The following is a 13,350-nucleotide window of genomic DNA, read 5'->3' as shown; positions in this document are numbered from 1 at the left end:
TCATCATAGGCAGAGGCTCTCTGAGGTGTTTTGTAATAGGGCCAGCTCCCTGATAATCTATTTTAGCAACCTCCCCTGACAGAAATCTCAGGCTGCTTTTATCTGATGTGTCCGAGAATATGTCAGGAGACATCAGGCTGATAACAAAGGAATGGTTCAGGAGAGAGCTACGGGACTCTTTGAAGAGACATAACAAAATACTGCAGATATATGTGCCCAGCTCACATTTCATGAATCGTGTTTACATCCACTTTAAGTCTCTTTACATTAGATCTCCTTGGCTAGCTGTTGCAACTAATTTACCTTTATACATTACAGATACTGTGGAAGGTCCATTCCTCCATCAATAACAAGCAGTGATAACGGGATGTCTCTGGTCTTTGTTAGTGACTCCGGAGTAGCCGTTGAAGGCTTTACGGCTAGTTATGTGTCAATCAACGCATCTACAGGTAAGTCACAACTATTACCTTAGTTTGTGTTTTAGTGAATAGAAAGCTGTACTAAGATACCAGCACTGATCACACAGCACTGAAAGCTACTGATCCAGTCTACCTGGCATTAAAAAAAGAAAAAAATATTGGAAGAAAGAAAAAGGAATTGACTGATAAGCTGGTAGCATTACAAGGGCATAAACACATCTGAGACACATCAGACTCATGCCATTCAACTGATGTGGCTGTTTGATTCTGGCATCTGCAGCACAACCCTTGTAAAAGGTCTTTGTGCTCAGTTGCGTTCTTATCCACTGCGGTCCCATAAGCCTTTGCTGCGAGCGTGTGCCAGCAGCTGGCTTCCAGGAACCCGGTTTCTTGATGCCTGCGGTCTTGTAGCTACGCAGAAATATGGATTCCGTTACTTTTCTGCAAACTTGCCCAGCCGAAAATAAAACACTGACTGTTCTTCATTTAACTAGGACTCTGGGAACGAGTCCCGCTGTGGAAAAAATATATATCAAAGAAACATAGCGGGATCTGTGTATACTGTAATTTAGATTTCCGTTAAATGAGTCATCGTGGTGAATGCAAAAAAAAAAATGTTAAAAAGTTGTAGATGTACTGTGACCCATAGCAAATTATATAATACTTGTAAAAATGTAGTTATAACTAATAGATATAAATACTTGAAAAGAAAACATTTATTTTCATTCACAGTGACCAATCACATTCCATCCGTTCTATTTAGAGAGTAGAATTAAAAAAGTAATAGCTGCAATCTGATTGGCTGTTACGTGTAAAGCCTGCCATAGATGGAGCGATTTATTTTTCCTGAAACCATGGGTGGGCGGAGGGAGCTGTCCTGGCCGGGAGAACACACAGTGATTATTGCTAGCAATTGAGCCCCATAGCTGTATACATACACTATGAGATCTTCTAAAGCCCTGTACACACGATCGGTCAATCCGATGAAAACGGTCTGATGGACCGTTTCAGTGGCGGCTGGTGCTCAAAATTTTTGGGGGGGGCGCAAAGGAAAAAAAAATTGCAGTCTCACTGTGCCCAAACGCAGCCACTGTTACATGCCATCAAACGCAGCCACTGTGCCATCAATTTGCACCACTGTGCCATGCCATCAAATGCAGCCACTGTGCCATCAATTTGCACCACTGGGCCATGCCATCAAATGCAGCCACTGTGCCATCGATTCGCACCACTGTGCCATGCCATTAAACGCAGTCACTGTGCCATGCCATCAAATGCAGTCACTGTGCCATCAATTCGCACCACTGTGCCATGCCATTAAACGCAGTCACTGTGCCATGCCATCAAATGCAGTCACTATGCCATCAATTTGCACCACTGTGCCATGCCATTAAACGCAGTCACTGTGCCATCCATTGTCACCACTGTGCCATGCCATTAAACGCAGCCACTGTGCCATACATTGTCACCACTGTGCCATGCCATTAAACGCAGTCACTGTGCCATCCATTGTCACCACTGTGCCATGCCATTAAACGCAGCCACTGTGCCATCCATTGTCACCACTGTGCCATGCCATTAAACGCAGCCACTGTGCCATACATTGTCACCACTGTGCCATACATTGTCACCACTGTGCCATCCATTGTCACCACTGTGCCATGCCATTAAACGCAGCCACTGTGCCCTTTAATGGTCGCCGCTGTGCCAATTGTCCCCACTGTGCCCTGTAAATTTTTTTCTCCCCCCCCCCCCCGCCCGGCACTTACCTTTACTGGTTTCAGGCATCCACGTCCCACGATGTCTTCTCCCGCCCTCGATGACTGACAGGCGTCTCAGCCAATCAGGTTACCGGTAGCCAGAACCGGCCAACCTGATTGGCTGAGACGCCTGTCATCTTATTCAAGGGGCGTACAGTCTGTGCGCTCCGAGAATAAGCTTCCGGGACCCGAGGGCTGTATTGGGAAAGCCTATCAGAGCTGTTGGCTTTGATAGACATTTCCGTACAGCCAACCAGCTGGCGTTATTCAGATGGCCGGACATTGAGCGCCGACCATCTGAATAACAGCGGCAGCGGCGAAAATAACATAGATTCGTGCAATGCATGAATCTATGTTATTTCACTCAGTGGCGGTGAGAGCCAGAGGGGGCGGCGCTCCAGCGCCCTCTATGGACGAACCGCCACTGGACCGTTTTCATCGGTTAACCGATGAAGCTGACTGATGGTCAGTCGCGCCTACACACCATCGGTTAAAAAAACGATTGTGTCAGAACCCGTGACGTAAAACACAACGACGTGCTAAAAAAAAAACGAAGTTCAATGCTTCCAAGCATGCGTCGACTTGAATCTGAGCATGCGTGGATTTTTATCCAATGGACGTACCTACAAACGATCGTTTTTTTTCTATCGGTTAGGTATCCATCGGTTAAATTTAAAACAAGATTGCTTTTTTTTAACCTATGGATAAATAACCGATGGGGCCCACACACGATCGGTTTGGTCCGATGAAAACGGTCCATCAGACCGTTCTCATTGGTTTGACCGATCGTGTGTATGCGGCATTATTACACTGCTGCCTCTGACTGCTGGTCTCCCCAGATTTGGGGTTAGATCAGTGATGTCAAAACTGTGTTTTTCACTGTATCTCCTTGCTGGAGAGGAAGCTGTACCTGAAGGCCTGCAATGCAAAGATCTCTCTGCTTCTGTTTCATTCTTTCTGTGTACCTGTGATTCCTCATACGTCTTTTTCTGCTTCTTGATCATTATCCCACCTGTCATCCTTCCAGTGGCGGCTGGTGCTCGGATTATCACCACCACCCCCAACCTCTAACCTGGATCACTTAGCTAAAATTTCCAGTACTTCTCACGGATTAGTCCAAGTTGATGTAATGTTCACGCCAAGCTAGCGCGGCTGTTAGTTTCTCTGTTTTCTCCATCCGTAATGCCGAAGTATCATCACACAGCCAGCCGGCCGGCTATTTTTCTCTCCATTGGTGTGTCCTGCTGTCCTCCCTGAAGCTGAGTTTATCTGGTCGGCTGGGATATACAGGTGGCTGATTGGCTGAGACAGATAGCGGGAAGTCGATTTGCTGGGTTTGCAGGATGGAAGGACTGCGCCTCGAGGACAACATAAAACTGGCCAATTGGGGCCTCAGGCTGTGGTCATGTGCCTGTGAGGGGTTGACAGGCCAGATAGAGACACAGGGCCAGATCCACAAAAGGGATACGACGGCGTATCTACTGATACGCCGTCGTATCCCTGTTTCTATCTATGGAACTGATCCACAGAATCAGTTTCACATAGATAGGGAGAAGATCCGACATGTGTAAGGGACTTACACTGTCGGATCTTAGAATGCAGTACCGCATCCGCCGCTGGGGGCATTTCTCGTCGGAATGCCGCTTCGGGTATGCAAATTAGCACTTACGGAGATCCACAAAGCTTTTACACTTCGTTTTTTCTCCGTAAGTATTAGTTTGCCGTCGCAATATTTAGGGCTGCTTTTACAAGGCCTAAACTGTTTAGACCTTGTAAAAGTAGACTCTTCTATCCCGCGTCGCCGTCTTTTTTTTTTCAATTTTTTTTTTTTCCCGCGGCAACTCGTATTTTTTTTTACGCCCGTCGCGATTCTCAAAACCCGGCGCAACGTAAAACCGCGCAAAGCACGTCGGGAAAATTACGTCGTGAGCATGCGCAGTACGGCCGGCGCGATTTAAGTTACACAGCCGAAAATTTCTAGGTAAGTGCTTTGTGGATCGGGCACTTAGGTAGAAATTTTCCGGCGGTGTAACTTAAATTAAAAAAGTTACGTTGCGCCGGGTTTTTGTGGATCTGGCCCACAGTGCTCAGCCATAGAGATTGTGGTGTTCAGAGGGCAGTGCAATGGTCTGTGGGGCCTTGAGCCCCATAGCTGTATATATGCAGTGTGAAATCTTTTAAGGCACTGCTGCCTCTGACTGCTGGTCTCTCCAGATTTGGGGTGAGATGGGCGATGTCACTACTGTGCTGATCATTCACTGTATCTCCTTGTTGGAGAAGAAGCTGTGCCTTGGGACCTGCAATGCAAAGATCTCCCTGCTTGCGCTTCATTCATTCTCTCTATTTGTGATTCCTCAAATGTCTCTTGCTGCTTCTTGATCTTTATCCCACCAGTTATCAGATCACCAGTCATAAGGGGGGGGGGGGGAGCTCACGAGGAAGCATAGCCATATTACTGTACCACCTCTACACAGAAATACAGTGCAGAATGAGACATGGCAAGTCAGGAATTGAGACAAGGTCAGCTACTGGGTGTCCACAGTTAATGCTGGTGAACTTTGTCTTCTGCTTGCCTTTTTGGGGCCAGCTTCCACATTACAGGTCCTCTTTAAGGGCGTACTGTCCTCACACTAAATGCTCCATTTTAGCTTGCAGGCAGCTGTCAGTTTTTGGCTGCCATAAGCCATGGTTAGGGGGCAGTGTGATGTGCATTTCAGTTTTCTTTTTTAACTTTATTTGAATTGCACAAAGTTACACTTCACTCATGTTGTTGCACCACCGCACAGAGTTTTGCACTGTTGTGCCATGACATGCAGTGCCTTCCTGTGCAAACGCTGAATGTCTGCATTTTACTGCATCTTACTGCATGCGCTTTTGGGCTTCATTGCAGTGCGAACAGGGCACATAGAAAACAATTGTTTTCTATGTTTCTCTTGCTGAGACTGGCATTTATCCAGTGCAGAATTTTTTTCCCAGTGGTCACATGATCACGGGCCGGCCCCTAAGGCCCGTACACACGAGAGGATCGATCCGCTGAAATTGATCCACGGATCGGTTTCAGCGGATAGATCCGCTGGTGTGTACGATCCAGCGGATATTTATCTGCGGATATATTTCGGGCCGATCGATTTCCAGCGGATAAAAATTTCTTAGCATGCTAAGAAATCTATCCGCTGAAATCGGCTCCAGCGGATCGATCCGGTGGTCTGTACAGACTCACCGGATCGATTCGTCCGAACCCATCCCTCGCATGCGTCGTAATGACGCATGCGTGAGTTTCCTTATATGTCAGCGTCGCGCACGTCGCCGCGTCATCATCGCGGCAACGGCGCGACACGTCATCGCGATAGGAATTTGGCGCGGATTTCGATCTGATGGTGTGTACACTCCATCGGATCAAAATCCTCAGAGGATTTATCCGCGGAAACGGTCCGGAGGACCGTATCCGCGGATAAATCCTATCGTGTGTACTAGGCCTAAAGCTACTGATTATTAGTGAGGACCGAGCACTGTCTTTGACAGCTCAGTCTTTGGGCTGGGAGTGTACGTTAAGTTAAAGCCCACCCTTTTGCTGCCATTTATATATATATATATATATATATATATATATATATATATATATATATATATATATATATATATAATGCGGGCATCAACAGTTTTAAGTAAATAGCAGCTGCTAACATCAAGTGAGCAAAATTATTTCCTTTAACGAAAATTTAATACATCCGACTAGTCTTTGTATCTTTTTCCATGACACGTACTGTAGTGTGGAATTGTTCATTAGAGGACATACATCTGAAGTGAATCAGATGTGTGATGGTCAGCCTGGATTCCGGCACAAGGAGTTAACAGAAGAGATGGAATTACGAGTGAGGAGGTGGAACAGTTGCAGTCTGGTTCCCACATTTACTGGGTTCTCTGCCAGCCATGGCTGAACCACTGAAGCCTAAAACAACTTATTTTCAGTGCTGATTAATATCTAAACAGTCGTACTACAATAAGGGCAGAATTAATGTGTATGTATAGCTAAACCTTTTTTTTGTTTTTGTTTTTGTAGTAGGAAATAATTAAAAACCCCTGTAAAAATTTGATTGCTGTACGTATCCCTGCTGGGGATGTTTTACCCTTTCTATTTGTCTTGCTGACCATAATAATTTGGTTATTATTATTAATATTTTTTTTTAATGAGTTGTGCACAAAATATCTCCTCCTCACCACCTGTCAAATACACTTGGATCACTTTTCAGAGGAGCAGCAGTGAATGAGCCCTTAGTTGCATTCAGCAGCAACACCCTTAGGGCTCGTTCACACATAAAGTTGAGGGAGGTAAAACCCTGCATTTGAGTCCCAGTTTTACCGCTCTCAATCCTTACCCCCTTTGGCTGCTTAGGTGGCCAAAGGTTTACACATGCTGTAGCAAGAAATTAAACCCCCTGTTGCTTTTGGTGGGTGTTTCCGCTTGCAATTTCTTCCTCAGTTTAGGCCGATATGTATTCTTCTACATATTTTTGGTAAAAAAATAGCAATAAGTGTATATTGATTGGTTTGCGCAAAAGTGATAGCGTCTAAAAAATAGGGGATAGATTTATGGCATTTTTGTTATTATTTTTGAAACTAGTAATGACGGCGATCTGCGATTTTTATCGGGACTGCAACATTGTGACTGACACATCGGACAATTTTTTGGGACCATTGTCATTTATACAATGATCAGTGCTATAAAAATGGGCGATCAAAGAGGTTAACTGTGTTCCCTATGTGTGTTCTGTGAGAGGGAATGTGGGTGACTAAAGGAGAAGTGAGATCATTGTTCCTACTGACAGAACCGGATTTGTGTGTTTACACAGATCCTAGTTCTCGCTCTGTCACGAGCGATCGCGGGTGCCCAGCGGTCATTTTAAAGAGCCAATGTACAGCTACGACGCCTTGCGCAGGGGAGCCAACCTGCCACAGTATAACTGCGATGGCTGGTCCGGAAGCGGTTAACTTGGTTTAGTGTCATTGCTAGGTGAAGTTCCCTTCTTCCAGTCTTCCTGCTGTTATGCTCATGTCTCCTTCCAGACTGCTTGCTTCACCCATGTCCTGCAAAACAACCAGTAATTTGTGTCCTCAGCACATGACTTTTTTCCCTCCCTCTACTTCCTGTAGCATCACTTCCTGGCCTAAACTCATGAACCAGTCCAACAAGCTCATTAGCTTATGAATTGGGGAAGTCTAGCTTCTAAAAACAATGCATGTAACTACAATATTTCTTATATTTATGCTACAAGAATCACTGCTCTAGCTATAGCAACAAACCTGAATAGGGTCATTATTTTTCCTTAAAGAGGGGGTTTATCCTATAAAAAAAAAAAAAATGTTCTAGCATTAAATTAAGCATAGTAGCGCGAGCTACAGTATGCCTGTATTTATTTTTTTTGCCGCCGTACTCACTGTGCAATCTTATAGTGATGGGCGTTCCTATCCAAAAGGAAGATGATTGACGGCCGGCTCTGGCGCGTCACGCTTCTCCGGAAATAGCCGAAATAGGACTTGGCTCTTCACGGCGCCTGCGCATAGTCTGTGCGCAGGCGCCGTGAAGAGCCAAGACCTACTCCGACTATCTTCGGGGAGCGTGACGTGCCATAGCCGGCCGTCAATCATCTTCCCTCTGGATAGGAACGCCCATTCCCCGCGGGGAGTCGGAATCTTCACTATAGGATTGCACAGTGAGTACGGGGCAAAAAAAATAAATACAGGCATACTGTAGCTCGCGCTACTATGCTTAATTTAATGCTAAAATGTTGTTATTGTGGGTGAACCACCGCTTTAAGTTAGAGGCAATGTAACATGGAGGTATAGCTATTTTTGACTTCATAGTCAGTATGGTTGTTCAGGGAGATTTTGGTTATATAAACTGCTAGAAATCTTCTTTTAAATGCAGATTTTAGTTTTCCTAGAAATTTGGTCACTCTTGAGCTTCTCTGTAGGTAACATATTTAGAAGATTTTTTTTGGACAATTAAGATTTCATTCTGTCACTCATCCTGGTAGAAGGTGGACAGGCAATTTGAGCCTGTCTGAGGCTGCTGATCTGTAAATAATCTTCTTTTGCTTTAGAACAGCCTTTGCCAACCAGGATTCTGTGGAAGTCTAGGGTTACTTCAGAGGTGTCATGGATATGCAGTAATGTCTGGCAGCTTACCTTCCTCTCCATGTGTTCACCTTAGAGGCCAAACACTCTCACCTGGCTGCTTTTATCATCTCTCCTCCCTGTATGGCTCCACCCCAGGTCATATCAGGAACTCTATATTAACCAGTGCACTGCAGGTCTGCCAATGTTGTTTGTTAAGCACTGTGTGTTTGGGTTCCTGCTTGCCGTGTGCTGTGTTTATCTCTGTGTACCGATCTTGGCTTGTCCCCAACTATTCATGTTTGCTTGTGACCCTGACCTTTGGCCTGTCCTTCGTTTATCCTTGTCTGCCTGGCTTACCCCTTACTAATCTCTTGTATCCTGAGTGGCTGCTTCCCTTCTCTCCTCTATGCCCTACGGAGCGTGAGCTGGGGGACTCTGGGGGCCTTGACCTGGATTCAGTTGCAGCTAAGGCCATCCTCACCACTAGAGGCTTTGGTGAATACCTGCTGTGATGGACTTTTTACCTATATGTCAGTTTAATCCTCCCTGCTTGTTTAAGGCTGTTAATTGTAATTACTCTTCTGCAGCTAGCCCTGTTTCAAATGTTAATTGTTCTAGCCCTGTGTTTACTGGTTACTGTGATTAGATAAGTGGCTTGTGTTAATTATGCTGATTGCTTCCTTGTGATAATTATCTCTCTATATGCGGTGCCGAGCCGGCTAGCTACTGAGTAGTTCAAAGAAATATCTTTATTTCAAAGGAGCTGTATTGAAGACCCCCCACTGTGTGAGGGGGGGCGGAGATTTGTCATTGTAACAATTGTAACCACATATAAACTCTGGTTTCTTACTATTAAAACTCTGTGTTGTTCAAGCAGTAAGCTGGTCTCATGTGTGGCTTTCTGGGCGATTCCAGGGATATCCCTCCTCGTGGAATATTGGGGTGATTTTCGTTATGGGAAGAAGGGAACGTTGACGGGGATATCATACCGATACCGTCACAAATTGGTTGGCAGCGGTGGGATTTTTCCCTTCTATTCCCCTTCACACCCGGATTCCAAGCAGACACTGGAAGAACTACTGGAAGTTCGTGGAAGGATTGCTAGCAACAAAACCAAGCGGGTCATCATAGCAGAATCAATGGAGCTAGACCAGGAGGACGGGATTGCAGCAACGCCAGCAGTACAAGAGATGGAGACACCAGTGATTCAGGAGGAGGAATCACCAGCCAACAAGCTAATGAGAGAGAAGCTAGCGTGGTTCGGCCCGAACCCAACGCCAGATGTGGTACTGAAAGTGATGGACATGTTAGTAAACGCAGAGCTACAGAAGGATAAACAAATAAGGGACGCAGAGCTACAGTTAAAACTGGCAGCAGTCCAACAAGCAGCCGCACCTTCTACGAACAGTGAGTACAGCACAGCAGACGCAAGGAAGATTCCGTTTAGCGCTTTTAAAGCTTTTGATGAAAAGGACTGTGAGATTGATAACTTCCTGGCGGATTTTGAGCGACAATGTAACCTGCACCGAATAGCTAGAGGAGACTGGGTTGCAATATTGTCAGGCAAACTGTCAGGCAAAGCTTCTGATGCTTTCCGGACCGTGCCAGATCAGGATATTCATAGCTACGCCCGGGTTAAAGAAGTGCTCCTGGCTCGTTATGCAGTAACCCCAGAGTCCCACCGACAGAAGTTCAGGGACTCACGCAAAACCACGAAAGACTCTTATGCGGAATGGGCATGCCAATTGTCCCGGTCGGCCTCTAACTGGGCTAACAGCAGCCAGGCCACCACCGCAGAGGACATTTTGCAACTAATGCTCCTGGAGCAATTTTACAATCACATCCAGACGGACGTCAAGGATTGGGTGAGAGATCGCAGGCCCATGACTCTACCAGAGGCCGCGAAGTTGGCGGATGAATATGCAGATACTCGCAAGACGAACCAGGTCACACCACAGGAACAACCTCCACCACAAACGGTGCCCTCACACCCACCAACCGCTAGATACCAACCTCCTAACAGACCGGTGACATCTAGCCCTCGCTATCATCGCCAGGAGGGCAACGAACAACGCTGCTTCCGGTGCAAACAGCTGGGTCACTTCAAGCAGAATTGCCCCATGAATGACAACACCAGGTCAAATTGGTCTCAACCTGGGTACCGCCCACCAGCAGCAGCCCATTGTGTAGACTCGGCTTGGGATCCCCAGGAGCTGGGTCAGGAAGAACCATTGGGCACCCCTTACGAAGCCCTCATGGTACAATCTGTTATTACGGACAACAGGGAACACCATTGTCAGCTGGTCATGGGCGACAGCCCTGAGCCGGAAGGGCCCTGGAGGGAGCTGGGCAGAAAGAGGCACCGCCGGCCACCCTTCAAGAAGAAGAGGTCCTGGAAGCCGTATAATAAGCTGACCTGGGAGGAGAAGAAGCGACTGGAGGAGAGGGAGTCGCAGCGGGCGTCCCAGATGCGTGCCGAGATGTTCGCCAAGGGCCCACCGGTGGCCCCTTACACCACCACCCAGTTCCTGATGATGAAGGACCACGTGGAGAGCCTGCAGGACATGAGCAAGCAGGAGCTGATCCGTGATTACATAGAGCTGGAGGAGTGCATAAGCCGCATGGAGGAGGAGAACAACCACCTGAGGTCACAGCAGCATGAACTGGAGATGGAGCTGGAGAAGCTCCAAGAGGAGAACCGGCGGCTGCGGAGGGAGCAGGGGGTGGCTGACCTTATGGGGCTCTGATTCCCCTTCCCCCCCCCCCCGGACTCTGAGCACCAGTGCTACAGCATTTCAACAAATATAACTTTTTCTTTTTATGAATCTCCTGGGATTGTCACTTCAGAGCCATAACCTGCCCCTCCCATAGCGGGACACCTAGACGGCGGCGCACAGACCCATTCGCTGTCTTCACACTGACTTCTGGTGACTTTGCAGATCACACAAAGACTTGGGGACTGACCGGCGTGTGATCTGACGACCCGGTGACATACCTGAGTCTGAAGCAGTTGCCAAGGGAGGTCAGTTATGCCAAACGGAGTTAACCTCTGACTAATAGCTCTGAACCCGTCAACCCTACTGGACCAGGAAAGGTCCAACAGGCTTTTCCGGAGCAGGGAGAAGAAGGGGGGCCATTGTGATGGACTTTTTACCTATATGTCAGTTTAATCCTCCCTGCTTGTTTAAGGCTGTTAATTGTAATTACTCTTCTGCAGCTAGCCCTGTTTCAAATGTTAATTGTTCTAGCCCTGTGTTTACTGGTTACTGTGATTAGATAAGTGGCTTGTGTTAATTATGCTGATTGCTTCCTTGTGATAATTATCTCTCTATATGCGGTGCCGAGCCGGCTAGCTACTGAGTAGTTCAAAGAAATATCTTTATTTCAAAGGAGCTGTATTGAAGACCCCCCACTGTGTGAGGGGGGGCGGAGATTTGTCATTGTAACAATTGTAACCACATATAAACTCTGGTTTCTTACTATTAAAACTCTGTGTTGTTCAAGCAGTAAGCTGGTCTCATGTGTGGCTTTCTGGGCGATTCCAGGGATATCCCTCCTCGTGGAATATTGGGGTGATTTTCGTTATGGGAAGAAGGGAACGTTGACGGGGATATCATACCGATACCGTCACACCTGCTGAATCTTAGACTCCGCGCCCTGGGGAATCTTGGGCTCAAGCTTCCTGTGGGTTCCCTGTTTGTGCTGGAGTGGACCTGCCTTCCATATCCACTCTGTCTTCTATCTGCAGCAGTCTGCCATAGGGTTCACTACCTTGTGGTGCACTCCTGACTCCAACGGAGTGCATCTGTCATCTGGCCACAGGTGACCTGACAAGAGGTTACTAAGGACTCTTTGAGCAGACAGCATTGGCAAATTTTCGGTCTCTCTGTGCCTACCTAGTTCTGTCAATCAGCAGAGCTAGAGCCGTAGGATCAATTAACTTTTCCTTTTGTTTCTTAAGTAAAAGCCACTGACACACTGACACCAATGATCTTTTTAGAACTCTGTAAAGGGGCATTCTTCCCATTGATCAACCATGTAAGGGGCATTCTTTCGAATGACCTGAAATGTAATGAGTCATTTTTCCCACTGAAGACTAGTGTACAAGGGCCAGCAATGTGAGGGGGCTCTTCTCCACTGAGCACCAATGTAGGAGGCCATTTTCCACTGACCACCAATGTAAGGGACACTAATTAACAATGTAATCTGGCATGTCTCCCTTGATCACCAATCTAAGAAGGCAACTCTCTTACCACTGACCACCAATGTAAGTGGCACTTCACTGGACACCTACATAATCTGGCATTTATCCACTGACCACCTTTGTAAAGGGACATTTTTACAGAATAAGAAGATATAAAAATAATTCACTTTTTTGTTGTTGTTGTTGTTGTTGTTGTTAAACACAATAAAATAAGGCACTTTCTTTCTACCTTTATTTTTTATTATATATACAATTTGCTGAATACAACAGTGGGTTGATTTACTAAAACTTAAGTGTGCAAATCTGATGCAGCTGTGCATGGTAGCTAATCAGCTTCTGACTTCAAATTGTTCAATTAAGCTTTGACAAAAAAAAAAATGGAAGCTGATTGGTTTCTATGCAGAGCTGCACCAGATTTTGCTAAATCAATCCCATTGTTCCATGAGCTGTAGATATAATATTTTTTAGCAGAAAGTTCCCTGAGACCTTAAAATTATTTTAGGGCTCCTCTGTGTTTAAAAGCTTAAAAAGGCTGCTTTAGAATGTAGAATGCTGCCAGGAGGTGTGGTTTGACTCTATAGCTGCAGATACAAATATCAAATTGGTTTTTGTTGTGCATAGCTCCCAACTGTCCCTGATTTGGAGCAATGTCCCTCTGTCCCTCTTTCCTCCTCATTTGTCCCTCATTTTGGTCTGATCCATATAGTTGTATATAAAATGCACTTTTTAGCTTTCAAAAAGTGTTTCCCAGTACTAAACCTTTCATCCAAATTTTAAATTGCTGCATTTGTAAATTGTAAAAGCCAATATAAAGGAATAGTAGTGGGAAAAAAGCCCTTGTGTATTTAAT

The 13,350-nt window shown here is 46.0% G+C and overlaps 1 protein-coding gene across 1 annotated transcript in view; it reads left to right on the top strand.

The window, feature by feature from the left end:
• Nucleotides 1-13,350, top strand: part of CUBN (cubilin) — a 365,663-nt gene that overhangs the window by 111,896 nt on the left and 240,417 nt on the right. The window contains exon 22 of the mRNA XM_040352464.1: nucleotides 319-449. Within this exon, the coding sequence (XP_040208398.1) occupies nucleotides 319-449 (131 nt within the window). The remainder of the gene's footprint in view (nucleotides 1-318; nucleotides 450-13,350) is intronic.

Source organism: Rana temporaria, chromosome 5 (genome assembly GCF_905171775.1).
Source record: "Rana temporaria chromosome 5, aRanTem1.1, whole genome shotgun sequence".
Lineage (NCBI taxonomy): Eukaryota > Metazoa > Chordata > Amphibia > Anura > Ranidae > Rana > Rana temporaria.
Note: the sequence above shows the minus strand (reverse complement) of the source record. Positions and strands in the feature narration are given on the sequence as shown.